We start from the raw sequence: 23,564 nt of genomic DNA on the forward strand, positions 1-23,564 counted from the left end.
ATTATTTTACACAATACAGTATTTTGATAGTGTGGTACAAATTTACATGTGACTAGGATTTTTCTCTGTATAGCTCATTCCTGATCCAAACTGTTATAGTATGTCAAGACAAGGCAGTGCAATTGCATTCAAAGGCAACAGAAGAATGTGGAAGGAGTGGGTGTAAATTCACCCAGGACAGCGCGAAACTGAGGTGAAGACGTAAAAATATTTCAACTTGAGCAAAGATTTCCCACATTTCCTTGTCTTTTTTCCTAATCTTTTTCATGAACATACAGAAATAAGAGGAAAAAGATTTACAGATCTAATGAAAATAATGCATATACATGTTTTAGCTGCAAATTTATTCATTTTGAGCTTAAATCATAAGTTTGACTTCCCATTAAAATTATGGATGTGGTATGCAATAGTGATAGTTAAAGTTTATATTATGAGTGAATACATGAGTGAATTTTCTTCGGGAGATCATGATACTGATAAAAACACCAGGCAGGTGTGTCTGTGTGTGATATTTGAAGGGCATTCATCAGTAGCTACCACAGGTTAGACTGCAAGAATAAATGGAGCGTAAAGCTGTGGGGAGGTGAATTTGGAGCATGTGTGTGTCTCTCGTGGAGGCCAAATGTCAAATGTCAAAAAAAGGTCTGGCCTGTTTTTGCTGAAGCATTAATTGGCATAGGTTGGTCACCAGAGAGCTTTTGCACTTGGCACTGTGGCAATAGAAAGGCCACACCACAACAGGGTGTCCACTTAATGATCTTAATGGTCTTTAAATCAGCATCTGTCTTTGTATAGTGGCAGCTGGGTCTTGGAGTTGATTGTGTTCACTCCCTATGGGAATTTTCTAAATTCAAGAGATTTGTTTTTTTGCCAAACACTGTGGAGGAAACCATTATTTGGTATCGTGAATACACATATGTTTGCTTGGTTCTCTCACTGTAGTGCTGAGGGTCACTGGGGTCACCGATACCATGTAGTATTCCTTGGGACATGCAGCCACACGCTCACACTTTTTTTATGTACTTATACACTCATCTTCACTCCCTCTGTTCCCCCCTGCTAACCCCCATTACCCCTCTGTGCTGACAGAGAGCTTTTCCAGTCCAGGCCACAGAAAAGGCTCTCCTGCTGCCTCCCAAACGCTGACATGCTCAAACACACCCCTCCTCCCCTTGCTCTTTTCCATTGCGCTCCCTGGGTCTCTCATTGCCTGTATTGCTCTCTTCACCCTATCCCTGTGTCATTCTGCAGCTCTCTCTGTCATCGCAATGAACTTTGAGTTAGTTTTCTGTGTGTTCTGGTCCCTGGTCGTGCCTTGTAAAGTTGCTGTCAGCTTCAATCTGGTGACCTGTGCAGCGACGAGAAGTGAGAAAAAGCACTGGCCACTAGACAGTGATTACAGCACACTGGAGCCTACAAAGATATCAGACCACATATCTTGAGTAGTAGCTAGTTGATTTTGCTGGGTTCCTACACTCCTGGACTTCCCAATAAATCCAAGTGTTTCCAGAGATACTGCTTGGTGAAAGTCACTTTTGAACAATTGTTTATATGGTTTTATTTTTTACTGGGCCTGGAGAGGCAGGTTGCTCCCCTAAGCTGACTGACCACCTAAATGCAAGACAGTATTGATTGTCCTTCCTCAGGCCTTTCACACAGCCTTGCTGAGGACACATTAAATGTGTTATAAGTCATTAAGAGCTCCAGGCCTCAAACCTCACCTGTCTAACTTAAAATATATTGACATATTGTGCTCTGACAAACTTTTTATTTTTTTGAGGAAGCCTCTGGGTGTGTACTGATGCCTGGGTGTGGGAGTGTGTGAGAGCTCATGTGAGTGTGTTTGTTTATGTGTCTGTGTCTATGCGCAGTATATCCTCCCTGTACTGTGCTGAACACTGGGGAGCATGTGTCAGTGTATGGTTGCGTTAGGTGCATGCAGAGACATTGAATCTGTGTGTGCTTGTATGTGTGTGTGGTTTGTGTGTGTGTGTGTGTGTGTGTGTGTGTACAGGGAGCAGGCTCGTCCTCTTGCTGCCCCGGGGGCTCAGAGCCCATTTCCTGTTGTGCAGTGTGATAAGTTTCCCTGTCAGATCCTCCCAGCACCACTATATTTCTGATAAGCTCCACTGCTAGTTTTCCCGACCTCTGGCACAGAGATCAATTTGAGATTGATTCAGAATGCCCTGCTGGGCCGAGCTGGAAGATCAATTTGAGATGGATTGTTCACGCCAGGGGGCCAATGACACGCAGTGCAGTGCTCACTTGCTTCCCCTCCTTTGCTTTCTTCACCCCTCACTCTCCCTGACTGTTGTTATTTCTTTCTCTCTCTGCGTTATTTCTCTCAGCTACTCCTCTCTCTTTCAATTGTTTCACACTTCTCCTCTGTGCTGTTGTTACTCTGTGTTGCCCCTTGCACGTTTTCACCCGTTTGCATCAATCCTTATTCATGCTTCCATTTCTCCCTCTCCCACCTGCTTCCTTTACTTTTCGCCTTCCAGCATAGAGCAGGCAGTAAAGATAGAGATGACTTCATTAGCAGAGGGACCAACCCCTGTGGAGTGATAAGCCTGCAGGACAGGAGAGATAACTCATCTGGCTTGGTAATGCACGGGGGCCACAGAATATATGGATATAAACTAACACACACACACACACACTGACATGACAAGAAAAACATTTTTATTTTCTCAGTTATGTGATTGTGGTCATTCTTGCCATCATGCCCTGAGCTAGTGGTGTCACCAATGCCAGCTCATGACCTTATCTGCACAGAATATCATGTCTACAGCCACCATATCACTCTCTCCCTTTCTTCATACCTCTCTCCCTATTCACTAGTCTCCTACCTTCAGTTGTTCTCTGCTGTCTTAAAGGCTTTGGCAGTGGCCCTGAAACCAGCAGATGCACTCTCCTCTCCACTCAGCACAGAGTGACCTTTTCCCCAGCAGTACATCCACCTCTGACTGCACTGACCTTTACCTACAGTACAGCCCCTGTCATCTCTCACAGGAATGGACTGCAGACAGCACATCGCCTGTGCATCCATGCAGACACAAAGCCGACAAAAGGACACAGAGAAAAAGCTGGACAGAGGAGCAGTAATACCATAAAACTGATGCTGAACAACATAAACCTAACCCAGGGGAAAGTACAGCAGGCTTTAGTGAATAGTTAGTGGGCTGTTTTTGGCCACAGCACAAACAAAAAAATTGCCACCCTGCTGATATGCTCGCCATCCTGGGATCGTTTGTGAGGACACTGTGGGGGCTACAGGGTTCAGTGAGCTTTAAAAGAAACTAGTTAGGTAAGTGTTTGTACTGTAGCTGTTCAATATGGCCACACTTAAAGGCAGGGTGGAAAGCATGACATCATGGAGAGGGGAGGGGAGACGCAATGAAACGTACAGATAAGGGCACACGCTGACGGACAGTCACTCTTCACTTGGCACGTGGTTCTACTCACAAGAAGAGACAGAAGTAGTTGCGCTTTAGGGAGGAGTTCAAACTCTGAGTACTTGGCTACTGGCCAATCACAATGTGAAATGGGTTTTGGTTACAAAATTCACAAAATATTGTTGAATTTGAATGTTGAAAAGGTGTGGGGGGGCGGGGGTTCAGCTGCTGTTTGATGAGCCGACAAGTGTTTTGTCCAAAGCACACTAATGCCTCACTCTATTGAATCTTTGCTATGGGATTTTTCTCTGTATAGAAGCATTTTATTACTGATGTTAAAATGGTTGCCTAACGAAAACAGCAAAAAAATGACCCTATAGAACTGAAATCATGAAATGAGTGTATATGTAACAAACAAATAACCTAAATCAACACCCTCTCAGCCAACAATAGACCAAATTCCATTAATTTGAACAGCAGATTGCATGTTTGCGGCTGCACACTCTCAGTCACTGCAACCTTATCTGCAAAGCAAAAAGACTTTGGCACATCATAAGACATCATGTTTGCAGATTTCTAATTTTTAGCACAGCTGACTTTGATTGACCACATCTTGACCAATGCAAAATGTCATACTGTTCAGCATTTTTCATTCACAATAACGCATACATTTATTTAATGTCACACTCAAATCTTGTTGAGTTTGAAATGGTGTTGGACGTGAACACACGGTTGGCCATAAGAGCTGATTGGCCACACTGTGTCTGACATGGCCAGACACATTGCTACTCACAATGAAAACACTGATTTATTAGTCGCACAGGCCTAGAACTCTCTCCACACTTCATTTAACTTCATTTTACCGAGGTGCAGACATAAGCAGAATGGTCTTGCTACTTGTGAAAAACTAAATGGCAAGAAATTCATCACTGTGAACTGCAGGATACTCTGAAGCTCTTTTCAATATACAACAACATAAACCAAAGTCAGGCTGCAATAGGTGATTTTTCTCCTATCAGTATTTACCTTGTCAATTTTCTTAACATATAAAAGCAATCAAATATCAAGTACGTGCTACGATGACTTCTAGCCAAGTCAGCAAACACAGGACAATTTAGTATGGAAACGAATGCAGTGGCCTGAATGACGGTTATAAGACCCTTCACAGAGTCACACAGGCCTGGTCATGAGCTCACACCAGACTCCTGCATGAATCATGAGCAACCTATGAGCAGATCACATCATAACCTCATACACACACATTGGGAAGAGGGAAAGGGATGGGGATAGATAGAGCATTATGTTGCCACAAATGCAACAAAATACTATTTTAGTCACATCAACTATAAATAAATGAGTATAAACACATTAATAAATAAATATATCTGCTGGTATGTGACTATGTGCTACATGCACCCCATCTTTTTAAATAATGTTTATACCCATTAAAAAGAATGATCATGAAGTCATGTGTGCACATTTAGCTGTGGGTGGGTGTCATAACAGCTGGCAGTCAGCTGTGCTGTGACAATCAGCATGGTGTTACAGAAATATGTCCAGCAGACTGAGGTTGTTCATAAAAACAGATAGACTTGAACATGGCTTTCTTTACTGCAGATTGCCTCCATTTGCCCTTTACTTCCTTGCTGCTTGTGGTGGTTTTACAGATGTCAGCCATCTGCGCCTCAGGCTAGATACACATGTACAATCTGTCAAAATAAGTGACGAGTGTTGCATGGGAACAAATTAGATAGAAGAAAGGAAGATGTGACTAAAAATACACTCTAAGTAAAAAAAAATGCTGCACACTGTACCTTACAGATCTATTCTCAATACTGCCATACCGCCTCTAAAAAAAGGATAAATCCAGTTTATTATAACCTTTCTTTTAATTTCTATTGGTATGGTAACATTACACTCACCTTCTCACCACTTCTTAGTGATGCTGACACATTCTAAGATCTCAGCAATTAACTTGAAGAGCACAATGTTACAATGAGCAATAGAAATGATGGCAAAAACCATGACAATGACAACCATGACACAAGACCCAAGCTGCAATATACTGGAATTATCTTTTTAGTTTCCCTAGCCTACTTATGCGACCCATTTCCTGTCACCCTCTTTTTTCTTCTGTTTGGAATATCTGCCATCAGATCAGCCTTCAAGTTGCAGCACACTGTGCATCACACAGGACAGACAGGACATCATCGTCCACTGCTCTTGACAACTGCAGAGTTCATACCCTGGTGCCTCCTGATGCCACTTTGAGCCTATATGACAGATGGGCCTGCTGCATGATTCCCATTCTAACTCAAACTCCTCTATGACCGGCCCCTCTGATAATTAAAACAGATGAGAGAATATTAAAAGAATGAAGTGCATGGAGGAAAGCAGACAAAAATACCAGAGACCAGATGCTCACTACACTCTGCCATTCAGTGTTCGGGCCAGTCAACTCTCCTCCTCTCTGCCTCGCTCTTTCCCCTCTCCACTGAGATGCAAAATGGAGCAGTTAATAAAACGAGCGCTGTAATAACCTCGACACAGGCTGGGCATTTATACTTGAGAAAACTGCGACCACACAGCCACAAACTAAGCGTGAGGTTTATAGAGAATGCCTAGAAAGTTTGTAGAAATCAGGGAGGGAGCAATCAATCTTGTTATAATTATAGGTCTAGAGCTAAAGTGTCAGAATGTAGAGCAAAGCTTTAGCTGTCAATATCCTTCTGGCTTCTCTGAAACAGTAACTGGCTGAAGAAACAAAAGGTAAGGAAAGGAAAAAAGACTGCTTAGCCATAGAAACCTTTTGTCCTGGTTAACCATTTCTCTTAAGTAATTGTATGCACACATACACCTCTGAGACCCTTCCTCTGGCAGCTGAGCCTCACTATGCAGGCCACACAGTACAGTGAGCTTTTGTTGTAGTGCACTGGAGCACACAGGAGCCACGGCTTCTACAGCAGCCGCAGCAGCAGCAGCAACAGCAACAGCAGCATCTGGGCTGTGAAATGTTTGCCACTCTCTCTACCCCATCCCTCCTGCCACAGCTGGGGCTCGACAAGCTAGAGGGGACCTGTGACAGTCAGGAAGCACAGACGATAAACGATGACAAAACCCTTATGTTGTCAGGGTCGCTCTGGAGCAAATAGCCGGGGGGGGGGCATATGAGACAGTGGCAGCGGGAAGAGAAAAAGATGTTGGGTGTGGTGGGGGTAGGGACACGCCTGCTATCATGAGACAAGAAATGACTTGGAATACATTAAGACATATAGGATAACAAGCTTTTTTGGATTTAACTGTAGATACGAGATGATTTTTTCTTGACAATCCAACTTGCTAGCAATAATAAGAAGTCAGAAATGCTGGCAACATGCATGGTGTGGCGTCAGTAGATTACACTGCTTTAGCTTCTTAGACATGGGTTAGAAAGTTTGTTCACAAAGTAATCTAGGCCACAGGCAGTGGTGCTTGTTTGCCAGCTCTGTGAGAACAGTGGGAGGAGGGAGGAGATGGGGCACACTGCTGCCAGCAGCACAGAACAGGATTATTGGAGTCTGGACAGAGAGGTTGTTGGTAGCTGTCTCAACATGATTTACATTTGTGACTTTATATTGTAGTTTCTGTTTGTGGGAAATGATCACGTAGATTGGATTTTGTCTTATAATCTAATTCTCTCATGTCCCCTACAATTCAAAATCTGGTGCTATGCAGGAAAAAGGATAGCTCGGTTTAGCTGACTGAATTCATCCATAAGCCTGAAATTGCCACAGCAGGCCAACTGTATAACTGTTTTAAACCTGGAATAAATTATTATTTTGGCCACGTGACATCAGTGGAAACAATGACATGATATATAACCATTTTTAATACATGATATGGCAAGCATTCACAAAAAAATATCTTATGTACACATCTAGCGGTTACAGAACAACATTATCTTTCATTTAGAGTCATGTCTATCCAGTATCCAGTCTCTTTTAACTCTTTCTCTCTTTAACTTTTTGGTCTCCACTACCTCCTCAGAGAAAGGTCTCTTTAGCTGCAAAATGCTTCACTTTCAACAGCTCACTGCTAACTTTGTCTGTCTGCTGTTTGGTGCTGAGTAGATAGCGCACAGTGAGTTTTAGAGCTTTTCTGCTGCCTGCTGTGGCTGAAAATAGCTCCATGAGAGTTATTAGTGTGAAGCAAAAGAGTAAAGTTACACACTAAAGAGATGGCTAAACAACGAGCCGAGTGGAGCTGCATATTCAAGTGTTAATTCTCTGTGGGTTCATTACTACAACTGTAGCAAAACCTTTCACATTGTCAAATGTTTTCACGTTATCTTTTGATACACTGTTATTATAAAAAATATCTGTTAAAACCCATGCCTTACACCCATGTCACCTCTGAGAAAAATCAGGCAGGCCCAGAGTATATCAAGGCTGATACCTCAGGTGTGTTCCATTTGTGGCTGGTCATTGTGTGTGTGTGTGTGTGTGTGTGTGTGTGCCTGTGTGTTGTATGACTAACCTCATTAATGCATGGTTGCACGCTGTTGAATAACTACATGGTGGAATGGGCAAATAACGTCTGGGGGTTTTAAGGTTAGGCAGACATGGTCAGAGGGAGTGGAGGAGGGAGCTCAGGCAGAGAGCTGGATTAGCCATTCTGAAGGACACGCAATATTTATACCTCAACATATGAATGTGAAACCAACAGAGGGACAGGAAATAGAGCTGTCAGGAATGGGAAAGTGTCAGTATTTATTGAGATGCTGGGAACACATGTGGAGTCCCATTTATGCAGAAGTGCATAATAATAATTAGATTTGCTGATTATGCTCAGGACAAACCAGTTTGCATTAATATTATTACATCTGTTAATATTTATTTCCTATTCTTGCTTGCATCCCTATTTTGCATTTTGGTGTCCTAGAGAAGATGTCCCACAAACTATTTCAATATTATTTATTATGTTTACCCCAGTTGCTTCAGTGTGAGGATCTCTTGTCTCACTAGCACCACTGTCAGTAAAAAGCCTTGTGCAGCCACTCACAGCAATTTCATTATTATTTTTCTGCATCTATATTTATATTTAAACCAATAAATATTAATATTTTTCAATAACCTTTTGATTTACTGATGTTCCTTAAGTGTGTTTCTTTTTATTTCCACGTCATGTACAGCATGAAGGACAATGTATGTACTTCCAGAGGACACGCAGGAGAAAATGCACTGTCAGAGTCAAGAGCTTAGAAATGAGAATCTACTTAAACTTCCCACAGACACAGAGCATTTTCTGTGCTTTATGCTCATTAGACGAACTCAAGCCTACAGAGCTGCAGCTAGAATATATGATGCAGTTCAAGGAGAGAGTTGGAGGTAAGAGTTATGAAGGCATGAATGAGTTCACACAAGCCCACACACTGCCGTCTCTCCCACTGGCCTCCACCAGCTATCTAAGTGCACAGTTCATGTTATTGTAGCTCCATGGCGCTGCATTGAACCACCAGCAATAAACAGTAATCAGCTCCAATCACATGTGTGCACTACATCAACAGATAGATTAAAACATTGACTGATGGAGACAGCACCTCTGGCTAAAATCAATAGCGGCTTACATACGCAGCTAGTATGAAGCTAATAATGAATAATTCTGCACTGATTGCAACGCTGAGGTGCAGGCATTGAGTTACAGATAAAGGGCTGCAGCAAATAATAGAACACATGATTATCCCTGAGTGTGTAGGGGTAGCACTGTGTCTGTGTTTGTGTGGGTGGGTGGGGGGTCGTACTCACCCATAAGTGGTGTTGCTGGCCCTCTTACTTGCTGCCCTGGAGCGGCTGGACTTCAACTCTCCACTCATGCTCGTGTCTGCATGGAAGAGCAACCAATTAGCTTTGTAGTGATACAGTAAAGAGCCTCATAACACAACACAGCGGGGATGCAAAGTGTAGGGCTGAGAACAATGTCTAGATGATTAACTAACCTGCAAACCCTGTGCATTGTCTGGTCATGTTTATCCTACACTCAAGTTTACTCTTCATTTCAGCAAAATTAGCTTAATCTGTTGCGGTTATTGTCATCATTTGACATGATAATGGCTGAAGGGCTTGCTAAGACTGACAGTGGCTGTATTCTTGTCCATCTTCTATCACTCTCTGTTGATTGCCTCTGCCACTCCGAGCCAGCTGTTCACTTCCATTTTTGTCTCCAATTTGCATGCCTACATCAGAAACCTGGTGCCGCTTTAGACTCATCTCAAAAGCCGAATCCCATTCCTTTCCGTCTTTGTATGTTGCTCCTGCAAACACCTCCATACACATGTCCCAATGGGACAATTAACCATGAGCCATCTTGATTACAGGATATGCCAGCAGCTTACTGGTTGTGCTGCGGCAGTGGGTTTGCTTCAATTTACCAAAGGTAAAAGAGAGAAAAGGGTAGGGGCAGAAACAGGAGGGGAGGGAGAGGAGAGGCTGGTCTGACATGGACAGATGGGTGGTGAATGGAGTGTGACTGGGCCAGCTGCACATACACTCACACAGCAGGGCTGTCAAATGGCTGGAAGCTACAATTAATTAAGTATGGGTCTGAATGTGTGAAAAGAAATTTAGACACGTGTATGTGCCTTTACCTCTCACAGCAGAGATAATTTTCTGACAGTTTAGCGTCAAACGGTGACCTGCAGGATGGCTTCTCTGCAGCCAACAGTGTCTCTGCTGGTGATGAACTGGCCCCTGCTGCTGACACATTACAGTAACTGTTACTTGTCTGAGCCATGCATGTATGCACACCTGCACTCCCAGAAAACTACTGTTGTGTAGCAGATATTGTGAATAAAGGCAAAAAAAAAACAAATATAAGCACGTTTTAGATGCCTCAAAATGTATTAACGAGCAAATAACTCTGCTATTCCAAAAGATTAACACATTTTTTGAAAAATATGATAAATGCCATTTTTGTATGTGATGGCCAAACAGACATAATAATTTCACACAGCCAAAACAGTCTAAAATCTTTAAGAATGTTGCAATGCAGCCTCTAAAACCAGAAATGACTCAATTGTAGGCATATCATATTTTTACTGTAAGTTCACTTTGATAACTGGTTTCATTCAGCATCCTCCTCAATTAGTGTGATAAACGTTTCACACCTCATGAGAAGAATGATGTGCATCAGAAACAAATCTTGGACCGGCGTTCATTTGACTTGGGTGTGGCAGGAGGAAACAAAAGTGAGTTTTATGATACTTTGCTGAGCAGCAAGACGACTGTATGATTGACTGCACGATGAAGCCGTCACACAGGAAGAGAGGGGAGGATGCTGCTGAGAACAGTTGTCTCGCTCTACGGGAGCAAAACCTCAGGAGGTAATCAGACCGCTATTCGGTAAACAAAATTCTACACACTACAATTAGCTTCTCCAGTGCAGACTTCACATACACAACTACATACGCGCACACCTACACAAACATACATGCTCTTATATTTTGGTTAAATGTCTGATTTATAGATTTTAAATTGTAAACTGTAAAACTGATTTTCTTTTTTTGGGGTTGTCTCGCACTTCATTTGATACAATTTCCTTCCATTACTACAAAATCAGAATTGTTTCGTTTTAGCAGTTTTGCAAAGTTTATGGATGTTGAGTGGCACATAAATAGTGACTGTAATGCTGATGATTCTTTCCCTTTGTTTTTTGGTTCTTATTATTTTATGATCTTGAACCTCACATAGGTTCTTCCCCCCGCTTGACTACATGAACCCACATCTTCAGAGATAGCTCACATTATGCTCAGTTATTGTGTTGACTGTGGCAATGATGACAGTGATTATAATGGTGATTGGTGGTTGTTGCTGTGATACAGTTATACATTTTCCCCTTACTGATACTCACATCAGCAACACTTTAGACTGACTTACCCTATTTAGCATCTCGAAGCACTGCAGAAATGTTAATGTATAATGTTTATCAAAAATGATAAATTCTAATATGAAGACATATTTTATATTACTTCTACTGTGTTATCTATATTGTCATTTATTATCTCTATACGGTTTATAAACCACAAAGTAGGAGTGTTAAATTGTTAAAGATGTGATCTGTCATTTCTTAATTCACCTTTTTTAAATGTCTTTATTGGTATGCATCAAAAACAATTATTGAACACTATACTGCATTTTACATAATTGCCTGTATGGTGATGGTATTAATCATGGATGGCATGTCATCCACTCACATTGTATTGTGAGTCATGATTCTCACTATAGACCAGCTGATCAGGGACAGGCCCAACAACAACTCCAGCTAAAAAAAAATGTACAGATAGATTGTACAGAAATCAAACAGTCATCTAATTTAACAGACAGTGTGTTTGTAAAATAGGAGCAAAGGGCACCAGAGGACATACCAAGGTCACACACGATCAGCCATAATGAGTTATAAAGCCCCAGCCTCTGCCATGGTCTACAGTCTGTCACTGTGCTTTGTATCAACGGATGTCAGGCAGAGTGCCAGACTGTTGCTTTGTACCGAGCCAAAGTGAGAGCTGGCTTAATCACACTACCTGGAAACAAAATTACACAGTAACAAAGTGGAGAAGATTCAGCTGACTGAACGGCCTTTGAAGACCTCAGTTAGTCAGTATCCACCCTGCTGAAGTGTCCTTGAATCTTTACCAGCTCCAGGAAAGCTGCTGTCTGAACCTGTGCTTTTCACTTCCCCGCATACGCTGAAAAGACAACTTTTTCTATCAGAGTCGATCAAGTATTTTTATTATATATATATTACAGCTACATACAGTTAGGCTTCAGGTATTTCATGTATGCAACTCAGTCTGAAATATTAAGAGTCATGGAATCTGCAGAAACAGATGAATGTGGGGAATTTGGGCACAGCATGCATTTTATGTTCACAGACCTATTTGGCAAGCAGCCTCATCTTCTGCACACACACACACACACACACACACACACTGAAAAAAGCTACTATGATTTGCCTTGAAACCCATACTGACACATACACACACTGTGTGTAATTTAAATCTGTGCATAAAAACATGACAGAATCTTCCGTCTTCCATCGTCTTCTTTCATCCCTTAGTTTTTCAGTTGAACAGCATCCTTAATTTTTTGATGTATTTTTCAGTTAAGTTCTGAATCACACGTCTCATTTCAGAACGGAACACAAATGCTTGAGCTGATGACAGACACAAATATTTTCAGTCGATGAAAAAACAAAACAAAGTTTTGTAATCCAGCTCACACGTCTTTCTCTTCTCAAACATTGAATCCAAAAAGACAACATATTAAAGTCATTATGACAGAGCGCCTTTACAACAATCATTCAAACTAGGTCGACTGAGACTGCAAAATTGATTTAATTTTGGCCGACTTTTAGAAAACTATTTCAGACCTTGGTGAAAAATTATGCTGCAGTTAGATAATTTTCTATTCTTTTCTTTTTCTGTATTGTACATTTCCCTTTACTGATGGAACATCTTTCAATCTAATCAGTGTTGGAATTCTAGTTTGTGTTTTTAGTTGATTTTTACATTTGAGTGTCATTTCTCCCATTTATTTTGCCTGAAACTAATTACTTAGGTATACTACATAGTGTATGCTCTGTTGTCACAATTTCTTAATTGTGCACATTTTCAAACACTTTATAGACCAGACAAGAGGCCATTCTTTTCCACACTAATGCACACATAACTTTTTATCCCTCGATTGCCACATAATATATTTATCAGTCCACAGTTTGGCATCCTTCATACAAAGAGAAGGTAAATCTGTCAAATGCTGATATAAATGTACAGTAAGCATGCCCCCCCCCCACCCCCCGCTCTCTGCACACTGCATCTTCTCCATTTCCTACACTGCAACTGACCTCAGGTCAAGCGGCAACCGTGGAGCTTTAGTTTCCACTCTCCTGGCTAAATGTGGTGTAATCACAGGCATCACTGTCAGTATAAAATATGGATTAGAATCCTAAAAGATAAAGAAAGCAAAGTAGACAGGATAGATAAGGAAGGCTGATATAAATATGAATAGATGGCATTCTGAGAGGCGCTGATGTGTGCCGCAAAGAAAGACTGGATCTTTACACAACAGCTGCGTAAAAAGATGCAAATGAAAGCTCTTGCATTACAGATAGGGATATAAACAAGTGTGGTGACTGTACATGCCCTTATAGACCCTGAAAAGATCCCCTATCACAGCAAACCACACAGGGACAGCCCACTTTCACTGCCAAGTCTTTGAGTCTGTACTGAGCTCTACTGAAGCTTTTGCTTTCCCACCAGATATGTAGCTTTGTGAGTAGAGAGCTGTTTCTGAACTAGTGTGGAAGTTGTGAGAAGATGCAGCTGTTGGTAAAATATTCTTATTAGGAATCATTCAGAAAGGCATTCTGAAATCTGCAGCTGTAGGCAAAGAGAGTAAAACACGCTTAATCCATCACCACAGAGCAGAACCACAACATAATTAAGCCTTTGGCCTTTTCTGTCTCACAAGCCATTATACCCACAGAGAGAGAGCTGACCTTGTCAATGTGACAGAACAGATTGAACTTTGATGCATCTCACAGTTTTGGTGTTGAAGTTGTCAGAAACGTCCCTTCGTGTTTCATAATGTTTACATTATAAAGTCCAGCTCTTCCTGTATTTCCACAGACCGTTTCCCAAACCACCATCTGTTTGGATCAATGTGTGGGTATGTAGAAAGCCACAGTAAACAGCTACGAGGGAAAAAAGTGAAAAGGAACCTGGGATCCAGGATGAAGTGCAGAGATGAGCAAGTAAAGGCTGAATATATTGAGAGAGGGGCTTTGTAGATGGACAGGATAGAGATGGCAGGTGAGAGCAAAAAAAAAAGAGAGGCACATTGGAAAATATTGTCTTTCAGAAACACAGTGCTGCATGCAAACATCCACTAACACATGCAGACATACACACGCACACACAAAGGGATAAACCCTGGTATACTCACATCTTGGGCTGAACAGGGTCATATCAGGGATGCAGAACAACTGGCAGACTGTGAGAAGAATCGCTAGCTGAAGATTTTTCTGCTTCTCTGTTGCAACTCGCTTTTTTTTACGTCCTCACTCTAGCTGTGTCTGCGTGCGTGCACGCGTTTGTGCGTTCAGCGCTGCCGTTTGGGCCGACTGCTGTGATACTACTGAGTCAGTGACAAACCAGCTAGAGAAGCACCAATGGCATGTACCAAATGTTTTCTTGTGGCAGGGGTGCACTGGGCTGTTCCATTAGCAGGAGAGCTGGCAGGAGGATTGGATGAGTGTGCAGCTGGTTTCCCCTCAGCAACAGGAGTTTGGCTGGAGCTCAGGGCTTACAAATTCCAGCCAGGCAAAAAGAGGAAGCTGCCAGTGTGTGTGTGTGTGTGCGTGTGCGCGTGCATTTGCATGCATGTGTGTGATTGTATCTTAATCCACCTATCAAAGAGCAGAAACCACTTGCCTCACATCTTGCTGACACCACATAGGCCAATACAATATTAAGGAAACAAAATAATAAACACAATCCATATAATATACACAATGAGAACATGCACACACACACACACACTGGAGAAATTAGCGTCCTTTACCCAGGGTGATTATGTAACATAGGAGATGAAGGGATCAATGACAAGTACAGAAAATATATTTGATAAACTAATAAGGGATTATAAATTGAAATTGCTCAGACAAACAGTGAATTAATCTCTGCATTGAACCTGAACCATACTAGCTACATGTAAACTAACGTTTCCCTCCCTGGGATCTTGATTACATTTAAAACGGCATCTGAACACACATGCAGCAGAATCATACGTATCATCTTTCTATACTGTCAACTGCGCGTGCCGTCTAATCGTTGCTCCATTTTTGGTACGTGGTAGCTGAAGAGAGAATTCACCTGAGGGTGTTTAATCTTTCTGGCTCCTGAGGAGAGGCTTTCATGTGGGTTTAATTAGCTTCTTTAACAACCAACACAGGGTAGGACTGGCTGCAAGCCAAACTTTAATCTTAGTCAACTCTAAAAATGATTATTGCCTCTTTTCACACTACACTTAACCCAGGCACAACTGCATTATTGAGCTGTTAACCCTTGGATAACTGTGATCTCAGTGGTGTGACAGTGAGCTAAATTAGCCCTGGGCCATTGGTCTATAAGATACAACAGCACTGGGTTAAAATATTCAATGTGAGAAGTAGTGTTTCTGTTTTATCATGAGATGTAAAAGAGCTATGTGGCATTAATTCTCATCAGCAGTTGTTTTTTGTATGCTTCCTTGTGTAATTAGAACTATCATGTGACTCAGTGACACATCAAAATACTTTAACCCAGATTAGCATAAAGCCATATTGGCACAATAAAAACATGGCATGTTTGCATTAAAAGATAATCATATACTGCATGGATAGTCCTTTCAAACACACAGTTTGTAACCAAGAGCTCCCACTGCTTTGTGTGGGTAAAGCCCTCTCTGCTCAACTGTATTCACTGTTGTTAATCTTTGCTACAAAATGTAACGCTTGGAACAACAAATGAGAGTGAAAATGGCAGAAGGCTTCTCTGAGCTCTGGGTGAATGAGGTGAGCATTTGTGGATATGCTGAATGTTTAAATACTTCAAGGGAACATCTCAGCTGTTACCAACATTCATCAGTAATAGCTGTGAATATTAATATTGTAAAACAGTGAAAGTTGCTGGAATGACTTAGTATATGTGCGTATATCCATATATTTCACATAAAAAAAAAATAACATCAATGACCAACAAGCATTATTAGTCTTTGAATTATGAACTTGAACCAGCATCAGAGCACATAAAACAGAAATCATATCTTAATAAAATGCCTGATGGCTTTTAGTTCAGATTGAGATCATTATAAAAGAATTGTATTTATTTCTAAATGTATGTGACAGTTTTGGTCAGAGTTTTAAAAAAGGTTTTCTGGGCACAGAGTTCAGATTGTGACCACTATGCAAAACCTGGAACATAGCCCAGCAGTGTTCCTGTAGGCTGATGAAGCACACAGGAGATCTGGAGGAACATGTATACACAGTCTACATGACTGCAAGGACACACCAAACATAAATGTTGCCACTTTTTACAACTTTCTCTGCCATGGACAAAAGGTTTCATTTGTTTATGGCTTTGACTTCATCCACTCTTTGCAGACAGGTGAATTTGGGTTCACTGCCAGCTTTCAGAGGAATTAAAAACAGCAGCGAGGTGAGGTGGGAGGTGAGAGAGGGACAGCAGGGAGGGAAAGAGGTAGTGGAGCAGAACTCGGCTTGATGCAGCCCAGCGGACTGACTCACCTAAACAGAAAGGGCTGAGGGGGGAGGGTGGAAGCAGAGAGAAAATTAGCCTGCAGATTCAGGAAATGACTAGAATGAGCTTACAAAGTGCAGGGAACATTACAAATAATGATAAAATATATCAGTGGTAAATAATAAGGAAAATTGAGAAAAAAAAATTGAGTGCAGGAGAAAAAAACAAACTAGAGCTGATAAACAGGGGCCTTACTGAGGCATAGATTTATTTTAGCCTATAAGAGCCCAGACCCATTTCTCCTTTTAGAAAAATTAGAACTTATGGAGGATATAAAACAGATGAAAACAGATCTATATATATATATATGAAATAGATTAAAGACTATTCCAATTGAAGATACTTATAGAAATATATAGAAAACAGAAAATTATTTGTGGAATCTGTTATTTCACAAAAGTTATTGATACATGTAGCTAGGTCTTGAAAACAGGCTCTAATTAGTATTTTTCAGGAAATAGAAAATAAAGAAGTATAACTGTAGTATGCTTATGCATGTATGTTGAAACTAGGCTCTCCTGCAGAGAGAGGTTTGCTTTAGCTGACGTATTCAAGCTGTGCTTAGCCAACTGACAAATTGACCACACAAAGCATATAGACCATGGGCTGTATACAGTTGATGAACTCTCACGAGGAGGCATGCGGCCATGCTGAGGTTCAGCAGTCAGCGAGTAATGACTGAAAACAAAAAATAGTACAAAAAGGTTGGCTTGCCAAACTTTGTCCTTCATGAAAACTTCACCATAGAAAAACATGTTGCATTTTTATGTGATGGATCATGATAAATCGGTGAGAGACTCTGAACTGAGATCCTTAACATCCTTGCTCTGATTCATAGTGAAACCACTAACTGCTGCATTCAGACTCATTCAAAGCCAAGTCACAGCTGAATTCTCATAAAGATTGAAATGCAAATCTTTTGGAGGGAGAACATTAAAATAAGATATCAAGAGCGCAGAGCTTAGTATGAGCTTCTAACACCTACAAATCATAGCACAGGGTAAGTTTTTGTCCACAAACTCTAAAAAGTATCTCACTCAATATTGATGTCCATGTTTCCATTGTGGTAAAAGAAAAATTATGGAGGTCAGTCTAGCACCCAGAACCCAATTAAATTATAACTGGGATATTTAAAAGAAAGTCCTTGTTGCTTCTTACTTAAAAATAGCCTGAGAGAAAATGTGCTTTTCCCCCCCCAAGTATACTGTCCTCTAGTTAATTTTGAACTTTAGGTGTCAGCTGTATTAATCCTGACATGAGGGATGTTCCTGGCTCAACACAAACCATTGAGATTCTTATTGTAATGACTTTGCAACATTGGGATGCAGAATGCATTTTAGCACAAACTACAGCATTTTGCCTCCGGAATTCAGTAATTTACAGCACACATAGGAAACAGAACAGCATTTACAACATGAAACCAAATGGAACTGCAGAGATATCACTGCAGAGAGGTTTGGGTTTGGGTTTTTCCCTATAGCTATGTAATCATCATCATTATTAACCTTCCGGGCCTGCTGACCACCTGCCTATTTTTAAATGAAACACATCTTTCAGTTTGGCATGTTCACCTACATCCTGCTTCTGTACTCTTTCTAACCCAGTCCAATTTTTTTCTTCATTCCATTCTACATGTAATATAAACTAAATGTAGAAAGCATAAATTTGCTGACCAAATACAGATCAACATTTATGTGTAACAGATGTATGTTTCAGTAAACATCTGTATGTGACCCTGTCTACTAGAAAGGCTTACCAATTCACTTAACAACAGCACGTGTTAGGAGAAACATATGCCACCTGAACTGTGTTTTTTATCACTACAAAGAGGAAACATTGTAATGAGCATATCTGCAAAGTCAGAAGACTGAATGTATCTGCAAAATACTCATGAATGTATTTAATTTGTTTTCCCTGCAATATCTGCTCATATGCAACTGTAGCAATGACAAATGGTTTTCTGTGGTGATGCTTTGGTACTAACATCCCTTGGTTAAACCTGCAGTAACTTGTTTTTGTGTGCGTTGCTGACATTGTCTGCCTGCTGTGTGGTGCTGAACAGCTGGTGTACTGGGGGGTTTTAGAGCTTTTTTCCAGGCTGCGTGGCCTAAAATGACACTATTAGAGTGGTGAGAGTGAACCAAACAGTAAAGCACAAGGCTAAACAATGAGCTGAAACTAGCTGTGACGCTGTAAAACCAGTGGGATCTGTAGATTCTCTGTAGGTTCACTATGATGCAACCCCTTTCACAGTGTGACACTGTTTTAACACTGTTAATATAAAAATGAATGTTAGGGAAAGATCACGGTATATACTTTTTAGTCACAGTGTAGCTGTATGAGACACACAGGACACTGTCAGCAGTTGATTCTCTTTTTAGCTCAGCTTGGTCAGTTTATGAGACAACTTGCATCCCTCACACTTCCTCCTCTCCTGATTAGCCACTCTGACTGTTCACACCCAGTTTAACGGCGCCGAACATCAACGCCCAGTGAAAATCAGTGTTCAGCGAGGTATTACTGTATCTTGACATGATAATCTTCTTTTTAAATGCACCACTGCACTCTTTTCCCCCCACCATGGAGCACTACAGACAGCTCATACATTATCATTGAGTGCCTTTTCTCTTTCCTTCCCCTTCTTTCTCTGTGTCACACCCACTAACCCCACCCCACCACCCCCCACCCACTACTCTCTCTAACTGGAGTGTCTCAGTGTGAAAACCTCATTATGTTCTGCTACTGGACCTGCAAACTCAATTGGACAGAGAGCTACAGACCAGGTCTGAGCCTGTGTGTCTGTATTGTGTTTTTCTGTGAATGTGGATGCACATGCGTTCATGCCTGTTTTGTGTGCGTGCAGGTACTTGTATGTGTGATCAGTGATGAATAAATCAGGCAATGCTCCATCAGTGTGACAGTGCCCAGGTGGGGGAAATTTCCCCCTTTTTTGAGCATTGGGTAACAGTGGCAGCAGCATGAATTGGCTGGGCTGATGAACAGAGGCCTGCAGCCAGCTACACATTTCACAAGGCATTAACTGGCACCTCATTCGCTCTGCTTTGCTGCCGGCCCTCAGCTATTACACTTAACACACACTCTCGTTCAATAAAAACCATTCCTTAGGACCAGCGTGTCGTTTTTCATCCAGTATGTGCACAGACATATATTACAATGGGAATGATTGATTTTTATCTCAAAAGATGTAAAGGTTTCAAAAGCTGGATATAATGGAGGAGAATCTACAGCCTTTGAGTCAAATGTTTTTGTTACTGTGACTAAAAATGTAGGCAGCGTAGTGTGTTGTAAAACATGGAATTAGACGGTGCCTTTGTTGTTAGGATTTGGTTTTAATGCTGGTAACTTGAATGTGAGATAACAGTGGCCTCTGTCCATTTTGATCTCAGTTTTGGATGAGGCTCTCTCTCCCTGGAGCATCTCTCGGACACAGAACACACACTGACTGAATACTGTATCCAAACTTGTGATGTGTCGAACAAAGAAAGCTGGGCTCCACGAGGTGCAGTGCAGGTTCCTCAGAGGATAATCCAACTTAAATTGGCCGGTCTCTGATGAGTAATTAGAAGGAGGATTCAGTTATGCTCAGAGATAGTGAGAGTGTAAAACTCAGTTAAATGCGCATTAGTGCCTCCTTCCCCATCTCCTGTCGTGAGACAGACAAAATATGTGTGCCTGAACTGAGTAGCATTCTCAAACAGCCCCATTCATCATCCTCCACCGCCCTATCTTTCTGCGTCAGGGATAGCCTTGTTCACTCAGACTGTCCAGCTGTGTCAAAAAAAAAAAAATAAAATAAAATCTCTTAACTAACCTGACATTTCTGCATCAGCCAGAGAGCCTGACAGAAAGCAAAGCAGAGAGAAACACATGAAAACACACAAGGACAAAACACTAAAATGATTCTGATTACAAATATTAGATGACATGTTGATAGAATATTTACCCTCATGAGTGTTGAATTTGCTGTCATTATCACTGACTAATTATCATCTCTCTAGACCCTACAGAAATAAATAGCTTTGTGCAACAGCAGCTGTGGGATGTTGAACAAGCTGTATGCATAGAATAATGATTAAATCTCAAGAACTCTTGCTATCTGCAGAATATAAACACATGTGACTGATTTTTATTTGATATACTGTACCAGTACATCAAACCCTGAGTCTAAATGGAGCTGAATTATCTATAACATGTATTTTATAATGCAAAAGTAAATTATCCTGATGTCTACTGCAAATATTGATTAAGCATCTAAGATTACAGAGCATACTAAATTTAAGAGAAACTAATTAAGGTAAGTAAGGAGACTATATAATGCTTGAAAAAAGAAATATCACAGTCTTCTTCTTATTAATGAAAAATTCAATTCATAAGCAGTTAAAATAAGCAGCAAAACCAAAACAGTGCTCCGAGAAATGCTTTAAAGCTGAGGGGAACTGTGGAGTCAGGTGATAACTTTATGTTGGTTTACCACCACATCAACCCCTTTTCCCATGATTGTTATATTGTTAATAATATTGTTAATATAACACTGCAGCCACTTTAACACTTAAACTTAGTCTGTGTGTATGATCTGTTAACTTTACCAGACTTTTGATTTCATCCTTTGAGATACTCTGCAAAGCTGATGTCAGCTGCAGAGCAGATGATGCTCTACTCTGCTTGTGCTGTAGACAGAAGAACTAATAAATGACTTAATGGCTATTTCAGCTTTCAGTTTCTGTTCATTCTCTCTGGCCTACAACTGACAAACAAGACAATTACCGAATATTATAGTTATTGTATCTTTTCCCTCTCTCTAAAACTGTATGTGTTTTAGGGCAGATGACTCTTCAGTCAAGCCTTGTTTTCCACTCGCCTCAAGCAGCAACATAATGCAAGCTAAAGGTCTAATGATATGTTTCCCCTCTTTGTTTTGAATTGTGGTGTTTATGTGTGGTCAACATCATATGCATCAAACTGTGTTGTAAATAAAGGACCAAGCCAACCAGAGGGTATCTGAGGGCAGCAGGACACTGACACAGACAACAAACATGTGAGATTAACACAGTATGAAATCTGGATGGGAAATTTGAGCAGAAAGTGAAGCCCCCTCCACACACACAACTACCACTGAGGGTAAATAAGGTTGTTGTCCAGAGGGAAATGGCAACAGCTGTTAGTTTAAAATTTGCATTTGCAACATAACATAATGATAATGTGATATGATTATTCAGTTAAAATTTTCCCAGTGGTTAGAAATGTTTAATCTTTGTTCTTGATAAAAAATGTTGTTTGGTGTACTGAAATGCATCAAAAGACTCATGAACTCCACATCACTGGTTTAGGTCACTTTGTTGGTGCAGTAAGGAACAACAGTAATTCAGACAATAATTCAAAATGTGCCAAGGGAAATTGTTGAATTGGTCCAACAATATTCTACAAAGTAGATTCACAACAATGAAAGCAACAACAAAGTGAATATTGAAGACTTTAACTACTATTCCACTCTGTGTGAAAACTAAAGGATTCCCATTTGCTAAAAATCTGAAAAGTGTCACACATGCATTGATCACATCCAGTCTGAGCTGTCATATTGTTATGGTTTCACACTGGTAGTGGCAGAAAGTCCTTCAAATGTCTCCAGCTTCAGCTGAAAACGAAGCAGCTACATAGATTTTCTTCACAAAGCAGAGTAAGTAAAAGTGTTCTTTATTTATAAAGCACTTTTCAATGCAGAAGTTAGAAAGTATAATGGAATGGAAATATAAAAGGATAGAGAACATGTTAACACATGAAACCACTCTGAAATCAGCAGTTATCATCAGGGAGGTAGGAACAACGTAAAGAGGATATAGTTCATTTTATGTGCTGCGTGCTGCCAGAGATTCTTAAATATTTTTCAGACTGAGTTTTCACCCCCAAATTCCTGAGCTTTGAAATAATCTACATTAGGAGATCAGGCCAAAATATATTTTACTTACTATAAGTGATGGAAAATAACAGAAAACAGCCAAATGCAACATTGTCACTTGGAAAAAGGTTACAGGAATGTTTATGCCACCCACCTCTCTCCTCTATTGATCCAGTGGAGCAGCTCAGTGTCCAGCACCAGAGGACTGTGGGTGGTTGTCTGTAACTGAATGTATGTACAACAGACAGGATTATAAGAAACAGCAGATACAGTCAAGAAGCTTTCCTTGGATGAATAAGGGCTTTGTACAAATTATGCAGAATAACATAAATCTCAGCGTACTTAAAGGAGGCTATAATTTGTCACTGATCTGTGGGCTATAATCTTATTTCTGTCAAGTAAAGTTGTTTAAAAATATTAATTTATTATAAAGTCATGTGAATACACATTTGGCTTATTATATTGTTATCCTCTCTGTTGCAACCATAGATTTTACAGAGGAAAGTAAAAATCAATATGTAGCTTTTAACAGAGAGAGGGAGATGCAGAACACATGGCGTCTCTTTGCCTGATAATGCATCTTTTCATGACAGTCGAAGTGTCTCAGCAGCAAACGTTGATGCTGGTTCCTGTCAGACTGTGTAAGACAGACTAAGACTAATGCTGCTGACATGTTACTGGGAGGAAACCAAACCAATAATGATTCATCCCAGTGACTGGATGAAAACTAATCCTCTAGCAAATCCCTTGGTTGCAAATTATCTTTTGTGTGGTGTGTGTGTCTGTGGGTGTGCATATGTCTGTGTGTGTGTGTGCGCGCGCGTGTGTGTGGTTTTATTGTGCACATCAACATTATGGTGTTTCTTCTGTATTCAAATTAATATTTTAAAAAGGTAAATACTGCATCCTGTATAAGCTTGACTGA

At 40.7% G+C, this 23,564-nt stretch overlaps 1 protein-coding gene across 1 annotated transcript in view; it reads right to left on the minus strand.

The window, feature by feature from the left end:
* si:dkey-234i14.2 (heterogeneous nuclear ribonucleoprotein C) overlaps window positions 1-14,581 on the minus strand; it is a 34,039-nt gene extending 19,458 nt beyond the window's left edge. The window contains exons 1-2 of the mRNA XM_018668010.2: window positions 14,372-14,581; window positions 9,179-9,254 (exon numbers count right to left, since the gene is read on the minus strand). Of these exons, the coding sequence (XP_018523526.1) occupies window positions 9,179-9,254; window positions 14,372-14,393 (98 nt within the window). The 5' untranslated portion in view covers window positions 14,394-14,581. The remainder of the gene's footprint in view (window positions 1-9,178; window positions 9,255-14,371) is intronic.
* Between the last annotated feature and the right edge of the window lie 8,983 nt (window positions 14,582-23,564).

This window comes from Lates calcarifer, linkage group LG2, assembly GCF_001640805.2.
Source record: "Lates calcarifer isolate ASB-BC8 linkage group LG2, TLL_Latcal_v3, whole genome shotgun sequence".
Classification (NCBI taxonomy): domain Eukaryota; kingdom Metazoa; phylum Chordata; class Actinopteri; family Centropomidae; genus Lates; species Lates calcarifer.